The 18,346-nt window shown below is 39.2% G+C and overlaps 1 protein-coding gene across 1 annotated transcript in view; it reads left to right on the forward strand.

Moving 5' to 3' along the window:
• SYNPO2 (synaptopodin 2) overlaps positions 1-18,346 on the forward strand; it is a 129,482-nt gene that overhangs the window by 88,461 nt on the left and 22,675 nt on the right. The window contains exons 2-4 of the mRNA XM_073340999.1: positions 2,774-2,925; positions 7,905-8,716; positions 12,116-14,310. Of these exons, the coding sequence (XP_073197100.1) occupies positions 2,774-2,925; positions 7,905-8,716; positions 12,116-14,310 (3,159 nt within the window). The remainder of the gene's footprint in view (positions 1-2,773; positions 2,926-7,904; positions 8,717-12,115; positions 14,311-18,346) is intronic.

Consider the following 18,346-nt stretch of genomic DNA (forward strand, 5'->3'; position numbering starts at 1 on the left):
ATGTGTATGTGTGTTTTTATGTCTATGGCATAACCTATGAACACAATATTAAGGCTGAAGTATTCATACATGTCCAAAAGATAGAGAGTTCAGAGTTCAGATTCCATGACAGCCCCTTTGTGTATATATGTTGTTTTATAATACACGTTTGCACGCTTCCTGGTTAATATAACAACATTTGCCAAATATGTATTTTATAAATAGCAGTTAATTGGATGGCATTCCTTGAGTGGTGTTGAAGATGTCTATGGTTTCTTATAAAGTAACTATGATGGGTCACAATGTTGTACTGGAAATGGAAAGAGGACCGGAGCAGTAAAAAATCAGATAGATTCTTTAATGAGAATCTTGGCAGGCTGTGCTAATTGACAGATCTGGTTATGCTCTTGAACAGAGGAGCTTAAAACAATAATGGGGCTCTCCCATCAGTATACTCCTAAGCTTAAGGAGCTGAGAAGAGAGAATAAAACCCTTTGGGACAACAAAGAAGAATTAAAGAAGCTTTCTTTGTGTGTGTACCACCTCGAAAGATCTAGCAAGAGCACAGCACAAGTTAGCAAATGTTAGATTGGGTTAGGACTTGGATGGGAAACCTAGATGCTGTATTGGGTAATCCCAACAGGTAACATTCTTTCCTCTGCACCAGTACTAGTTTAATACCCCAGCATCAGTAATGGGGCAGTGGAAGGCAGGAGGTGTTCTTCCATGGATGTGATGTAAATCCTAGCCACTTTTGGTTATTAAAGTTCCCACTGCACTTTTTGCGAAAGTAGAATTGTTAACCCTGCAGTTATAGCCACATTCCATGCTGGGTAATTACATTCTTCTATCTGCTGAACTTCTCCCTTCATTTGCAGCAGGATATACAACATCTGTCTTCGCTTCTTGTCCTAAACTGTTTTGATGTGTTGCTGTGCACTCTTGAATAGCTGTCGCCTTTCACCACAAAGCTAGATGCCCTTTATTATTTAGCGAAGCGATCCCTATCTGTCCCTCACCAACTGTACTCCCCAGCAGTGTTGTGAGGCTTGGCTAATGAATATATAGTGCTTTAAGGTCCCTGGGAGGAATACATAGATGCATGAGGGAATCTTAGGCACCTAAATGGTTTGTGACAATCATTTTAGAGTATTCCTCCATGTGGCTTTACAGCTTCTGTTAGCACTAAGAAGAGGTACACTCTATTTATTAAAAGGAATGAATGAGGAGTGTCTTCAACAAGTAGTTTCCAATTCCAATAATTTAAGACATTGTTTTGGACTCATAATGAATTAAATGGGTTGGGGGCTAGATGCCTAAGATCTAGATCTTAGATGCCATTGCTCTCCCCATGTGATACTACAACAGCTGAGATAGTCCAGGTCATGACATCTGGAGATGACATCTTTCCAATTTAATCACAAAGGCGTTGGAGATGAGGAATTGTTGGAGAGGAATCCCAAACGATAGGGTTTGTTTTCTGCCTTTGTTTGGAAGAACCTGGACCTGTTGACCCCATTTATTCTTCCTGACTTTTTCTAGCATGACTAGAGGCAAAAGTTTTGGGGAGGGGAGGTGGTGACGGAGAAAGAGTTTGAGGGTTAACTAGTGGGATTTAGAGAGTTTATTTATTTATTTATTTATTTTTGGACTTTCTGTGAATGGTTATTTGATCATGTGATGTTCATAAGGGCATCAAGAGAGTGTGCATAGTTTAGAAGCCAAAAACAAATACATCTGAAAATCCTTCGTTGATCTTTTAATATGCTATTCCCCCTTACAGCAGTAATTACTTAGATAGGATTTCTTCTCATGATACTTACCTGATTTATCATGATGACTTGTTTCCTTCCTAACAGTGATTCATTGCAACAGGTTGTATACTATTTTAATTGCCCAGTTACAGTTTAGCCCATTTGTTTTCTCCTTCTCTCTGTACCGTATATAAATATGCACATTATATTAACTCATCTGTAGAGCTGAACTGTTGTTCAAGAGCAAGAAAATGTTGTGGCAGGTGTATGTATTTGTGTACAAAAATTAGGGTTAAAAACAAGGGTACCTAAAGTTAGGCTGCTAAGTCCATTCAAGAGCTGCCCTGATTATCAAAGGTGTTGAGCCTCCAGTGGCACCCATTCACTTCAGCACTTTTGAAAATCAGGGCACTTAATTAAGTTGACTAAATCTGAATTGAGGAACATTTTTTCCAGAGTGATGTGCCTATAGTTAGTCACCTAAATAAAAGTGTTTGTGCCATTGTCTGAGGTGTTGAGCACCCATAGCTCCCATTGAAGTCAAATGGCATGCAAGTATGAAAATCTTGGCCTTGAGGAGCCTTACGTTAGGGACTCATTTTTGAAAACTTGGCCTAGGTTTCTAAGAGGATGTCAGATCCTCATTTTACTGGGCTATCTACATAAACCCCTGGTAGTCTCTCATTAGCCAGCTGAGTGGTGAGTTACATCTTTTGCTTTTCTGCTGAACTCTGTTCTTTGTACTGTTACCTCATCCTTTCATGCCATTGCCACCCCGTTGGTCTGTTTCATCTGCCTTTTGCATTCTGTTTGATACCTAGATTGTAAACTCGCTGGGACAGATTATCTTTTGTTATGTTCCAGTAAAATACCTTGCTCAACAGGGCTTGATCCTTGATTTGGATTCCTCAGTATTACTGTACTATAAATAAGTATATACACGAACCCATTTTTTTTCTACTGAGAATGTGGGGATGGAGTTGCTGTAATTAACTCTAATTATACAATTCTGAATTTAATTTACTTTTAACTCATCTCAGGTTCGCAGCAAGAGCAAAGCATCCAAGGCTGGGCTGTGTGAGGGGGATGAGGTGGTGTCTATCAACGGCAAGTCCTGTGCAGACTTAACCTATTCTGAAGTTATCACTCTTATGGAAGGTCTGACTGATGCCCTCCAGCTGCTTATCAAGAGGTAAAGAAATGTTCAGAATGCTTTGGCATACATTCTGCTCCCTAAACTTACTGGCAAAACATGGTGGTGCATGCATGTCCATTTTATAGACATGTACTGTGAATTTCCAATATATAGTAATATTATTATTTATATATTTATCACCAACAGTTTGCTTGCCACTGTACAAATGTAAAGGAAGACACAATTCCTGGCCACAAAGTGCTCACTTGATAGTTCAGACAGCACAGTCCAGGTACATATGATGCATCGATTCAGGGTACTATCTCCTTATGGCACAGTTTTATCTATCTATGCTACTTATATGCTCCCCCCCCCGTAACCATAGCATGTGCCTCAGAATCTTTAATGGACTTATTTTCAAAGGAGTGTTGACCTCTGTGAGGTATGGAATTACTATTACTTCCATTTCGCAGACAGGGTATTGAGGCACAGAGTGACTAAGTGACTTGCCTAAGATGTGTTGCAGAACAGGGAATTACACTCATCTGTCCCATCTCCCAGGCAGGTGCCCTAACCACTGGAACAACCTTCCTCTCCAGTTAAAGACCACAGCTCTCTGGTTCGTGCATTATGGCTTACCAGTGACAGCCTTACCAAAAGTAATGTGTTTTCAGGAGGGATGTCACAAGGATGATCTGGCACTTAAGGGTGAGAGGGAATTTTAAGCATAGGGAGTGGAAAGGAAGGAATATGAGTGTGCAGGAGTGATACAAGAGAGGCATTTTGAATGAGGCCTAAGCAGAACAAAGATTGTATACATGACAAGGGCACAGTGCATAGATGACATGACAAAGAGTTTCCTGAGAGATAGTCCATGCAGAACAGGGACTAGAAACCAGGAGATATGACTTCCATTTTTGTTTCTTACTCACTATGTGCCCTTTGGCAAGTTGCTTAACCTCTCTACGACTCAGTTTCTCCATCTATAGATTGGTGATAGAGATATTTTTTCTCCTTTATAAAACTCTCTGAGTCTTGCGTTCAGTCTTGCTACCCCTCTAATATATAGTATAAATTCTACATGGGTAAGAAAAGGAGACGACCCAAGGACCTTTCCTCCTATGCAGAGGCCAGCCACAATAGGGGCAGGGACAACAAGGAGTCTGGTGGCACCTTAAAGACTAAAGGGGCAGGGAACTCTGCCAGTGCTCTCAACTAGTGCCCCCTCCAAAATTAGCTCTCCTAAAGGAGACCAGAAGGGCGAGGAGGGTTATGTCCTTGCTCCCTGAATACTAACAGAGCAACATCCTGTGAAAGGCTGGAGTGTTCCTGTTTCAGCATGTGCACCCCTGTAGCTTTTTCAGGAGACTTCTGAATGAGTAAGACAGAGTTACTCTGGGGACTTCCACAGCTGTACAGTAGGACAGTTCCAATGTGTCCAGTAGGGTAAAAGCGTGCTCTGCCCTGAGAGGGAGAGAGTCACTGAGTGGAATTAATCTAATATATAATAGGAGATGGGTTTGAATGCTTTATGTTTGCTTGTTTCTGTGGGCTGACTAATTTACTCAGCTTGATGAAATCACTGGAATAGCTGAGGATTCCAGCTTACCTACTGTAGTGTAGCTCTTATTCCTAACTAAGATAAATCAATATATCTAGGCAATGCAGAATTTGATTTTTATTATTTTAAATGTCAAAAGATAATATAGATGTTTATTTTTAAGCTTTTTTATTTGTATAGCTTTCAGTTTTCACATTTATGGTTTTTTTCCATAAATTATGGGGTTTAAGCATTTTTTAAACTTTTAAATTTTCCAGTTATGGGAAATTTTGCAGTTGCAGTATGGGGAGGGTCAGATAATTATTTAATGATAGTAGACCCTGAGATTCAAAAAGCTTTATAACCGTTAAAATACTAATTGTCAACATCACAAATGGGATGGGCAGCATGGGAGAAAGCATAATGGTGCTTGTTTGAAAATTTAACAAATGGATAATAGAGGCTGGCATCATGGGCCAAGTGGAGGCAGGAGTCGAAATTTCAATTGTGAATGAGAGATGATAGGTATGGTAGGGTTAGGCTGTGAAGGGCCGTGATATATTCCTTGGATGATCTTTGCATCCCAGCACCATTAACCTTTTACTTTTGCAGGTATGAGTAGGGAAGCCTCACTTCTTATTGTGCGCTTGCTAGGAAGCCTTTGACTATTTTCCTGGCTGCTATAATCAGAGTGGGATTTCCATAGCATTCAGTGTTAGCCTAATTCAGCTTCTACTAAGTAGTGGAGGTTTTTCCATTGACTTTAATGGGAGCAGAGTTAGTCCAACACTTATAGCTTTTAAAAATCCCACCTTAAGTCTTTAAATGCTTCTGGCTCTTTGCTGGTTAGAGGAAGGTTTCTTGCTACTCTCTGCACTGGAGTCAGGCTACCTCCTTGTCATAAATATAAAGGGAAGGGTAAACCCCTTTGAAATCCCTCCTGGCCAGGGGAAAGCTCCTCTCACCTGTAAAGGGTTAAGAAGCTAAAGGTAACCTCGCTGGCACCTGACCAAAATGACCAATGAGGAGACAAGATACTTTCAAAAGCTGGGAGGAGGGAGAGAAACAAAGGGTCTGTGTCTGTCTGTAGTCGTCTTGGCCAGGGACAGAACAGGAATGGAGTCTTAGAACTTTTAGTAAGTAATCTAGCTAGGTATGTGTTAGATTATGATTTCTTTAATTGGCTGAGAAAAGAATTGTGCTGAATAGAATAACTATTTCTGTCTGTGTATCTTTTTTGTAACTTAAGGTTTTGCCTAGAGGGGTTCTCTATGTTTTTGAATCTAATTACCCTGTAAGGTATCTACCATCCTGATTTTTCAGGGGGGATTTCTTTATTTCTATTTACTTCTATTTTTTATTAAAAGTCTTCTTGTAAAACACTGAATGCTTTTTCATTGTTCTCAGATCCAAGGGTTTGGGTCTGTGGTCACCTATGCAAATTGGTGAGGCTTTTTACCAAACCTTGTCCAGGAAGTGGGGTGCAAGGTTTTGGGAAGTATTTTGGGGGGAAGGACGCGTCCAAACAGCTCTTTCCCAGTAACCAGTATTAGTTTGGTGGTGGTAGCGGCCAGTCCAAGGATAACGGGGGTAATATTTTGTACCTTGGGGAAGTTTTGACCTAAGCTGGTAAAGATAAGCTTAGGAGGTTTTTCATGCAGGTCCCCACATCTGTACCCTAGAGTTCAGAGTGGGGGAGGAACCGTGACACTCCTGATGCTCCCCTGCAAAATCCTTGGGATTGGGATTGGTTGCAAGTGGAGAGGGAAAGGCCCTGCTTGGCAGCTACCCTAAAGAGACCATATGGAGGGAATGTCTTACTGACTTTCCAGAAAGCCTCTAGAGGGAGGTATCAAAGAAGCAGTGGGAATGGGAAGAGAGCCACTAGCCTTTCCTGAAGCACTCAAGGATGAGTAGAAAGCTCCCAGTGGATGTTAAGAATGTGAGGACCTGGGGACTAGGCAGAGGGTTGCTGCGGGAGGAAAGCATGAAATATTTCCATGAAAGTAAAAAGATTGGCTCATGCTCAGTGCATAGCAAACTGAAGTGTAACATTCAGTCTGTAAACACCATTTTGGACCAAATCCTGTTGCGTTCCCTCCACACAGCTCTACTTCCTTCCTGCAATTATACCACAAGTTTCTGGGTACTCAGAGATTTTGCAAATCTTCCAGTGAACTGAGCAGACCTAAAAAAATGAATCTGACAAAATAGAATGAAAAATAAAACAAAAAAGACCAGATACAGTACTGTACCACTGGACACATATCAGTGTCTATAAACAGTATATCTGTAAGTAGTGAGGGCCTTTTAAGGTGGAAGTCTCCCTCTCTCTCTCACACACACACACACACACACTCGTTCAACTACCAATAAAGGCTAAAAGTTAGCTGGCCCACACCCAGTCTTATATCCTACAAGGAAATGTTTATGGATTCATACAATTTTGTCTGCAGTCAGCAGCCGCACAACTGATTGTCCAAATAGCACAACATGATAGAATCCAGATAGAGACACAGGGTTTCCTAAATGAAAGTCTGTCTGACCCTTATGTAGCCCCATATGTGGTTTAATAGATGTTATACATTGTTTCCTAATTGAGGCAAATCCAGTTTGATTCAATCAGTATGCAGAGAAGCTATAAATGTGAGTTATACTGAGTTAAAGTCATTTCAGTGATAGATTTACCTCGTCATTTTCTGTTGCTATTTCTGGCCTTTATTTGCAGTGTGATCCAATAGTTTTAGAATACCAGGAGCCTGCTTTTGATTTCAAACTCCTCTTATAGTACTTGATGCTTTGTAGTTTATTGAGGGCACCTAATGCGTCTATTAATTACCAAAAAGTTTTGCTACATTACAGCCAAATGTAAAAATGAATAATATGTCACTGTGTCAGACTGCACTGAAATAGTTTCTACTGAAATTAATAGTACACGCCTGAGGCATACAGCACTGAAAGGGGGAACTGGAGGTTACAGTAAAGTTTATAATACTTTTAAGGGAACCTATAATGGGGGAGAGGGAAGAGAGGAATAAATAGAAAAATGAAGATATAGTCTGACATGTAGGGTTAAAGCAAGATTCACCAATCAGAAAAGTCCCATTTTAAAATATATAGACTGATCCAGTGATGTACTGAGCACCCTCAACTTGCATTGATTTCAGTGGGAGTTAAAGGCACTGAGCACTTCACAGGGAGAGGCATATGTCATGGGATTGGGCCCTTAAAGTTTAACCATTTAATGACACAGAGGGATGATGATACTTTTAAACAAGGAATTTCCTTTAAAACAAGTATTTTAAGTATTTATCGCTCTCTCCCTGCCCTTTATATGTGACTTGCCTTCTTGGATAGTAAATTCTTTGGGGCAGGGACCTGGGAAAATACAATATGTACTTCCATTTAAACAAGAAAATCTCTTTTGTAATTGTACTTACAACAGCTTATGTTCTTGAATTATTATTTTTGTGTGTGTATGTGTATATATGTGCAGATCATCCAATGGACTAAATGAAAGCTTGAGTCCAGAAACAGAAAACAGAAAACGTGATAACGTAAAAAATGAGGAGTATAGGGAGAGTACCACACTGCAAATCAGAACAGCCCCGGAAATGCCCCAGAGGGAATTCTACATCACAGAGATACACAATGAAGCTCCCCCTGGAGCAGAGGAAAGTGACTTTGACTTTTCTGGGACAAAACAAGAAAAGGAGACAATACAATGCCACAAAATTGCTCCTAAAGTGATAGAAACCTCAAGAGTAGTCTTGACAGATGAGGCTGCTTTCAAAGAGAAGACAAAAGAAAGGAGGCCAGGCACTGTGGTTGAGCTGCAGTTGTCCCTCTCACATGACAGGGACAAGGGCACCAGTGTTCCTGCTGTTAGTTTCCTGGGAGCTGAAAAATGTACCCCTTCAGAAACTGGACCCACTGTGCAAGAAGATGGGACTAGCCCGATAACTGCAGTCCCCCTGGGTGAAAAAGAGGCCACTGTCCAGTGGTCAAGCAAAACATTCCAGATTCCTAGTGGCAAAGAGGTCAAGGTGATCCAAGGAGCAGAAGCAAGCGATCCATCTCTCCCCATAGTGGAAGTGATCCTAGATTGCTCAGACAGACAGAAGGAAGTGTCCAGGTCTCTAGCTGAAAAGGGGTGTGTTGATTCTCAAGAGGAAGGAGGGCAATCAGAAGCACCTCCTTCTGTAGTCTCCTTTGGAATCTCATCAGAAGGCACAGAGCAGGGAGAAGACGACCAGCACTCAGAAAGAGATCACAGCAGACCTCACAAGCACAGGGCAAGACACGCAAGTATGTTGCATCTAAATCATTTGCATTGACTTGAGGGTAAATTTTGTAACTTGAAACAGCTTTTCAGAACAGTGCCTGCATTTGTAAATATTTTAAAGAGATTCTTCTCAAGTGTTCTAACTCCTCTCTCTCTTTGTTTTTAAATTGATATTTCTATTCAAGATTCATGTGTCTTTTTAAAACAAAAAAATTGCAAAAGTGACAGGCCAGATATTTAGCCATGCTTTCACAGTACTGTACAACATTGCTGTAGTAGCCTACTTTACTTTATTTTAAAGACTACTTATTTTAAAATGTGACACCTCACTTTGGAAATTCAAGTACTTTTAGTTGCACAAAGAGAGGTAAATTGTGCTAGGCTTCTAAAGTACATTACAAGGATGATTTGTAGAATGTTAACCAAATAAGCAAGATCATCTCTTGAACGTAGTTGGGTGTTCTGGATTTCTCCATTTATAGCAAAAAACTGTCTCTCTTCAACTGCATCTTTAAAAATCAAAGCTATGCCACTGCTGTTAAAAGTAGATATGAATAAAGAAGGCTAGTAGGAAAGCTTGATGATGCCTGCAGAAGTCAGTTTGACAGACACCAGCATGTGTATTACTGGCTAGTTATATGATCCTTTGAGTTTTGTAAGTCTTCTCTGGACTGTAAAGTGAACTTACTATTTCTTCTGCCTTCCATACCCAGAGGTCAGCCTCAAAATGTATCTAAGGAGTTTAACTGAAAACAAACTGAAAACGTGATTGAATCCAATGCTGCTTTAAAATATATATATATATATATATATATATACACATACACACACACACACACACATATTTATTTTTTAGGTAATTTCTACTGCTTGTTTGTTCTTTTCCGACAATGTCAAGCATCCTGTTTAGGGATTTAATCGCAGTATGGCAAAGGTGCTTGAATGTGAGCAATGATATACTGTAGCAACGAGTTATTTTATATGCAGTGTTGGAATAAGTCTCCTAACCCATTGCTAATTCCTCTGTAAGCATATTTTTAGAATGATAACCATTTCCATCCTTATTGGCATGTGCGTTAAGCCGTTACTTACGCTTTAAGTATCTGTATGTAATCCACATATTTATGGCATATTAAATGGAGTATAAAAGAAGAGTGCACATGCATTATATTTTGGCAGTGAAGCTAGCAGCAATTGTAGAACAGGGTCTGTCAGTTCTGTAATGCACTGGCTGTCTAATAAGATAGGGGTAAGTGTGAGGCAAATCCTATTTAGTACAGGATGAACTATCATGTGGAACAAAATGTACTTACATTAAATTTGTTCTGCTTAGGACAAATATTTTGCCTTTTTTCCCTTTCCCATATAATATCTGAATTATTTTGAATCAATTGGCAGGACTGTAAATTTTAAATCAACTGTATCTGAAGAATAAACACTAGTTATACATACAGAGATATTGATTGAATGATAAAAACATTTTAAAGAGCTTATCTAAGACTTTAGGTACCGTTGACATACATAGATACATAAGAGATTTGCTTGAAGCAGCAAGTATGGTGCATATAAAACATGTTTGTTTTGTGAAGCAAAAAGCTGTTATGTGGTGTTTAAGACTCTAAACTAGAACAGATAAAGCACTGTGATGTTTTGATCTCTTTAACAGGGGTATTTCCCTGCAAATAGCAATCTGATTAAATTTAATCAAGCAGGCATTTTTTCTTCATTTAAACTTTCTTTTGAATCTATTGGTTAAACCCGACGTAAACAAGCTGTAAAAATATTTGTTAAGAGAATATTTTAAATTATTCCTTGCTACAAAATCATAGGTGCAAATCCTTTCCCACAAGTGTAGTTTGAGCTGATGAGAGTAGCCTCATTTGAAGCCAATGGAACTTCTTGCATGAGTAAGGATTACTTGTGAGTTAGATTTGCAGAATCGGTCCATACTGTTTAGATACTATAGTAACTACCTTAATCTTCAAAAAATGGTTCTGGTTGTACAGCCCCTCCTCTGACAAATTCCCCTGGTAACTTCACTAAAAATTTTGCCTGACTAAGAATTGAGCAGAGGATTTCAGCATTTGGCCCTGTGGAAGTTTTGCTGGATTGGACCCATGTTCTATCCTCTTTTATCATTTTTTGTGAAAACCATGGGTCTGGTCATGCTCTCACCTAATATAATGGCAAACTACATTTTTCTTCAACAAGAGAAGGATCAGCTTCCAGCGTTCCATATTTTTTTTTCCTGACATGACTGAAAGGATCAATTATAAAATGCTTTACATACATTTCTTTAATGAGGTTATTACGTGTACGTTAAAAACACTTTAGATGTAAACATTTTTTTATTGCTCTATTGCCCTACCATGAATAATACACAAGCAATCCATTTTGTTCCCTTTGAAGTTAATTGGAATTTGAGCATTAATTTTAAAAGGAGCAGGATGCACACTAGTTTAAAAAAAAAGGAGAGAATGTAGTGAGGCCAACTGCAGTCCATATAAATTATTAAGACCATTAATTTATGCATTAACAGATACATGGAACTATAATATACTATTGAATACTCTTTAGGAGTTAGTTATGCCTTCCTGAACTAGTTCCAGAACAGCATTTATTGTAGGAAGTTGCTATCCTTGCTACGTGTTTTAAAGAAATACTCTAGAAATGTTATATCCTACACAATTAACCCTGTTAATGTATTTAAAATACATTTTTATGATAAACAATCTATTATTTTTTCAGTCCATTTTCTATTATTTATTATTATGAATTACCTTTTAGGAAAGCACTTCTTCCTTTTAAAGGGCTTAAACCTGTTTGCATTGAACACAAAGGCCAAACTACCAGTGACTTCAATGGCAGCAGGACTGAATTCATATCCCTAGTTTATACGTATTTTTATGTGAGTTTGTAATATTATACATATAAATGTATTATATATATAATGTATAGTGCATATAGGAGAGATTTTATATGTATAATCATAGAATATAATATGTATGTAATGATAGAAATAGATATGTGACACAAAAAAGTTCTTGTAAGTTGAACTAGCAAAGTCCTATAGAAAACTGTGTTGTCTTTAAACTTTGAGGCATGTCTCACAAAGAAGAATTATTGCTATGGAATTTGTGCCATAGTAGTTACTGTGGGAAAAGATTAATTTTAATACCTTCCTTATAGATTTATATATATATTATATTAAAAACACACGTAGAAATACATGTAAACTACGGATATGAAGTCAGTCCTGCTGCCAGGTAGGATTCCAGTATTAATGAAAAGAAAGAAGAGAGGAGAGGAGCACATTTAGGAAGTGGCATTCCATATAGATGTTGCATTGCTTGTAGTCAGACACCTTCACATATTTCTATGGAGTGTATTTCTTTAATTATATCTTTTGATCCTTCTCACAGGGCTCCGGCGGAGCGAGAGTCTGTCAGAGAAGCAGGTGAAAGAAGCCAAATCTAAATGTAAAAGCATTGCCCTGCTGCTGACGGCAGCTCCCAATCCCAATTCCAAGGGGGTGTTGATGTTCAAGAAGCGTCGCCAAAGAGCCAGAAAATACACTTTAGTCAGCTACGGCACTGGGGAACTAGAACGTGAAGACGACGAGGGTGAAGAAAGGGAAGGTGAAGAAGGTGACAAAGAAAACACTTTTGAGGTAACTTTATTTGGAACAAGTGAGTCAGAAATAGATGAAGATTTCTTCTCTGACATTGACCACGAAGGCCAGATTGTGACATTTGATTGGGACACTGGTCTGCTTGAGATTGAAAAGAAACTAAAAGGTGCAGACGAGATGCAGATGCTGCCAGAGAGCAAGGGCAAGGGGGCCCTCATGTTTGCCAAGAGACGACAGAGAATGGATGAGATCACAGCTGAGCAAGAAGAGGTGAAGTCGCACGGAATGCATGCAGAGGAACAAAGAGAAGCCACTCCAAAAGAGAGCTTCAAACAAGTGAGCTCCTCATCCTATCAGGCAAAAGAGAAAGAAACGTCAAGAATGCAGAGCTGTGTGAGCAAAAGCTACATAGAGGTGAGCCACAGTCATGGCAAAATGGTACAACAAAATGGCATTGGGGGAGCATCAGAGACAAACATCTCCTTTCAGTCTTCTGGTGCCCATAAATCAATACCATTAAACAGAACAGCTAAACCTTTTCCTGGTATACAGAATCGAGCAGCACCACCATTTTCACCAACAAGAAATGTGACTAACCCTCTATCAGACTTACCAGCACCACCTTCCTATTCCTCAATTAGCCCACCGCCTCAAGGCTTGTATAGAGCAATCTCGAGTCCAGTGGCCAGCAGAGCTCAGTCAGCTATTTGGTCACCAACAGAGCAGATAGCATCCAGAGATGAAAGGATTGCAGTGCCAGCCAAAAGAACTGGAATACTACAAGAAGCAAAGAAAAGAAGCACTGCAAAGCCTATGTTTACTTTCAAAGAACCTCCAAAAGTGAGTCCTAACCCTGCCCTATTGTCCCTTGTACAGAATACAGAAGGCAAACGAGGTACTGGAACTGGCTTTGAATCGGGACCTGAAGAAGACTACCTTAGTTTGGGAGCAGAGGCTTGTAATTTCATGCAGATCCAAGCATCAAAACAAAAGACCCCTCCTCCTGTTGCTCCAAAGCCCTCAGTCAAAGTCTCGCCTACTGCTGTCACTCCCATTTCACCAGTCTGGTCACCTCCAGCTGTGGCTTCTGCCCAGCCTCCTGCCTTCCCAACTCCAAACTCACCACAAGCTTCAGTTCCTGCACCAATCAAAGTAACACAGCCTGCTCCTCATCCTCCCCAACCTCCAAGTACTCTTAACATAGCTGGTCCTTTTAAAGGGCCTCAAGCAGCAGTATCAAATCAAAATTATACACCCAAAACACCTACCACACCAATAGGAAATGTTGCATTCGCTGGAGGAATGGGGCCAGCCTTTGAGATGCCACCAGCTTTTAGTGGAAAAGGAGCACAGTTATTTGCCAAAAGGCAATCCCGAATGGAGAAGTATGTGGTAGACTCAGAAACTGTGCAGGCACACATGGCACGGGCCTCATCTCCAACTCCATCTTTACCAGCTTCTTGGAAGTATTCATCTAATGTTCGAGCACCTCCACCTGTTGCTTACAATCCCATCCAGTCCCCCTCTTACCCTCTTGCTGCTACTAAACCCCAATCTAAATCACCTGCTGTTACCAAAAGTACCAAAAGAAAACCTAAGAAAGTTCTCAGTGCTTTGGATGTTATGAAGCATCAGCCATATCAACTTAATGCATCTTTATTTACTTTTCAACCTCCTTCTGCTACTAAGGAAGGCCTACCTACTAAGCAGTCTACAAAGTTCGACTCAGTGTCTGCCTCAAAATATGCTCTGCCTTCAAGACCACTCAGTGCTGGTTCTTCTGCTAATGTCCAAGCATCTTCAGTGTACTCCGTACCAGCCTACAGTTCACAACCGTGGTTCCAGTCGAATTCATCCACTCCAAAAAATGAGTCCTACGAGCCTAGTGGTTACCCCTCATTTTCTAAGCAAGAATCAATCACATCCTCTTTGTTTACTGCTCCAAGGCCAAAGTTTTCAGCAAAGAAAGTTGGTGTCACAGCCCAGGTGTGGAAGCCATCAATCATTGAAGAGTAAATCTTGTAGTTGCAACTCAGTGTCCACTTTGCTTGCAATGAATTGTTTGCAGTGGTGATCTGGCACACCAAGAGTGCATATAGCAGTCCTTAGCTTACTTAATAACTTCAGATGTATCCCCTCAAATCTGAGTCCAAACTATTTAAAATTTTAAAATGAATCAAAATGGTTATAAAATTAGATGATAACACTTATGAATATTATCACACATTTTATACATATAACATCCTGAAATGGACACATACTATTGTATTAAGTAAGCCGGATGCTAGGTTTTATGCTTTAAGATGAAAACAAATATGACAGTGAGCAGTATCCCCTGTATTTCAAACAATTAGAAATAGCCTTCATACTGGTTTTCTGAACTGTGCTCTGGTGGCCCAAGGGTTTGAGTAAAATTAAACATGTATTGATTTTAGATTTATTTTTAAAAGTGCCTTATAATAATATCTAGTACTAATGTAGCATACAAAATACAGTTTTAGGCCCTGATCTCCAGTTGGATCTTTACGGACAGACCCTTGTGCCCACACGGACCCCCGATGGCTTCAGTGGAAGATGGTGCATTGGCACAAGGATTCTCCCACAGGTTTCTGATTGCAGGATCAGGGCCTTAGTGTGTAAGTTATGTGGATCAGCTCTGATCCAAAATCATGAATTGCTTCTCTGATTTCACAGAGAATGTACCATAAGGAATGTTGGAATGTTTTGAAAAAGACTGACTTAGAGGAAATAGGAAAGTGGCTGGAAAAGGTGTTAAGGTTTTTCCATTTTTAGGAAATTTTAAACTGAAGTTTGCACCCCCAGTGCAGGCATATTTTTAATAACCATTTGCCTTGACTCCAACAAATGACTCATTATAGAAGCTAGTAAATTAGGATTGTTGAACAGTTAAAATGGGTGAGCTGGGTTATGCAGTTGTGATGTGATGCAATACTTTCTCATGAAAGCACAGTGACTAAGAATTGAAGGGATACATAATAAGAGTACTGATTTTTGCAACCAGACTAGAACATGCCATATAAATCAGCGTATAATGATATGTCATTATTATTACCTCACCTTACTACTGGTATCTCACAGACATTTTCCTGTTTGCATTTTGGGCTTTATGGTGCTTTTTCAGCTGTTATTCTTTTTACTCTGTTCTTGCACTTTCACCCTTTACTTCATGTATTGTGGACCAGGAGGATCAAGGCACTGCTGCCACGCAAACCCCTACTCGGAGAGGGCCAGATTCTGCCATTAAATTTCATGCTGAGTTATATCCTACTCCAGGTCAGAGAGGCCAGTTGAAATCAAAGGGACAGATTCTGACACCCTTACTCATGCTGAGTAGCACTTTACTCCTTAAGTGGTTCCATTGAAATCGGTGGGATCACTTCTGAAGCAAAGTGCTATTCACCATGAGTAAGGGTGTCAGAATCTTACCCAAGGGAATACTCATACTACTCAGTGTGGGTAAAGGTGGCAGAGTCTAGTTTAGATATATTTGTTCGAGCCACCATCCAACTGGCTGTGGGCCAGATTATGGAGCAGTGACAGAGTGTTAAGTATTTACTAACTCAAGTAATCCGATTGGTTTCAGTGTGGAACTATTATATGCATGAGCGAGTGCTCATCAGTGAGTGAAACCTCCCCAATTTATCCCCATAATATTAAATTAACTGCTATTAAGTTTGAGAACAATAAACTTTATTGTACATGTGAAAGTCAAGTGTTCCCTGACAATGCCGTTCACCAGGGGTTGGATTCAAAGACCACTGAAGTCACTGGAAAAATTTCCACTGGCTTCAGTGGGTTTTGAATTATGACCGTGATGGGGAACAATCAGGGACCACAGCCTGCGTGAATCAACTCACACTAGGAATCAAGGATAACTGCTGGAAACTGCAGGAAAACCAATCAGTTCTGCATGAAAAAGTAAAGAGAGAACTATATTGCAAACATAACTTGCCCAAGAGCATATGGTATCAATATTTTAATCCTCTTGTGATCTCCTTATTTCCATCCATTTTCCACTGTCAATCTGCTGTATTTTTCCTCTACCATTAAACTTGTCCATTCTTCTTTACCTGTTTGCTTTTTTTTCATTTATATGGATACATTGATTATGTATTTTCCTGCTGTTTCTATTTTCCATGCATTTCATTTACTATCTAGACTGATCATCTTTTCTTTCTTTCTCATATAATGTCATAATAGTATTAAATACCTTAATTAGCTAAAGTTACAAATCAAAAAAGATAATATCTACACAGGAGAACTTAATCTACTGTTGCCAGAGATAAGGGTAGTGGGGTATCACACTTTTTTCAGGAACAGATAGTTAGCTATCTAGACAGATAAAAATTGCCGAATAAATCTAGTCACTTTAAGACTAGGACATTAGAGTATTCCCCAATAAAAGCCATTCTCTGAACAGTATGACACCTGTATATTGTAATCACGCTAAAAAACTAACTTCCTCTTGGTGAGAAGACTTTGAACTACTTATATTTTTAATAGGGCTCTTGATTAATCGCAGTTAACTCATGCGATTAACTAAAAAAAGTAACTGCGATTAAAAACATTAATCACGATTAAATTGCACTGTTAAACAATAGAATACCAAATGAAATGTATTAAACATTTTTGGATGTTTTTCTATATTTTCAAATATATTGATTTCTATTACAACACAGAATACAAAGTGTACAGTGCTCACTTTATATTATTATTTTTGATTACAAATATTTGCACTGTAAAAATGATAAAAGAAATAATATTTTTCAATTCACCTCATACAAGTACTGTAGTGCAGTCTCTTCACCATGAAAGTGTAACCTACAGATGTAGCTTTTTTTGTTGTTACGTAACTGCACTAAAAAAAACCCAACAACAATGTAGAACTTTAGAACCTACAAGTCCATTCAGTCCTACTTCAGCCAATTGCTCAGACAAACATCTTTGGTTACAATTTGCAAGAGATAATGCTGCACATGTATTGTTTACAATGTCACCTGAAAGTGAGAACAGGTGCTCGCATGGCACTGTTGTAGCCAGCATCGCAAGATATTTACGTGCCAGATGCGCTAAAAGATTCATATGCCCCTTCATGCGTCAGCCACCATTCCAGAGGACATGCTTCCATGCTGATGATGCTCATTAAAAAAATAATGCATTAATTAAATTTGTGACTGAACTCCTTGGGAGGAGAATTGTATGTCTCCTGTTTTGTTTTGCCTACATTCTGCATATATGTTATAGCTGTCTCAGATGATGACCCAGCACATGTTCGTTTTAAGAACACTTTCACAGCAGATTTGACAAAATGCAAAGAAGGTACCAATATGAGATTTCTAAGGATAGCCACAGCACTCAACCCAAGGTTTAAGAATCTGAAGAGCATTCCAAAATCTGAGAGGGACAAGGTGTGGAGCATGCTTTCAGAAGTCTTAAAAGAGCAACACTACAATGCAGAAACTACAGAACCCAAACCACCAAAAAAAGAAAATCAATCTTCTGCTGGTGGCATCTGACTCAGATGATGAAAATGAACATATGTTGGTCCACTCTGCCTGGGACTGTTATTGAGCAGAATCCATCATCAGCATGGATGCATGTCCTCTGGAATGGTGGTCGAAGCATGAAGGGACATATGAATCTTTAGCGCATCTGGCACGTAAATATCTTGCGATGCTGGCTACAACAGTGCCATGCGAACACTTGTTCTCACTTTCAGGTGACATTGTAAACAAGACGTGTGCAGCATTATCTCTTGCAAATTGTAACCAAACATAATTCTACATTTGTAAGTTCACCTTTCATGATAAAGAGATTGCTCTATAGTACTTGTATGAGGTGAATTGAAAAATACTATTTCTTATGTGTTTTTTTACAGTGCAAATACTTGTAATCAAAAACAAATAAAAAGTGAGCTCTGTACACATATTTTGTGTTGTAATTTAAATCAATATATTTGAAAATGTAGAAAACATCAAAAATATTTAAATAAATGGTATTC

This window comes from Lepidochelys kempii, chromosome 4, assembly GCF_965140265.1.
Source record: "Lepidochelys kempii isolate rLepKem1 chromosome 4, rLepKem1.hap2, whole genome shotgun sequence".
NCBI classification, from domain to species: domain Eukaryota; kingdom Metazoa; phylum Chordata; order Testudines; family Cheloniidae; genus Lepidochelys; species Lepidochelys kempii.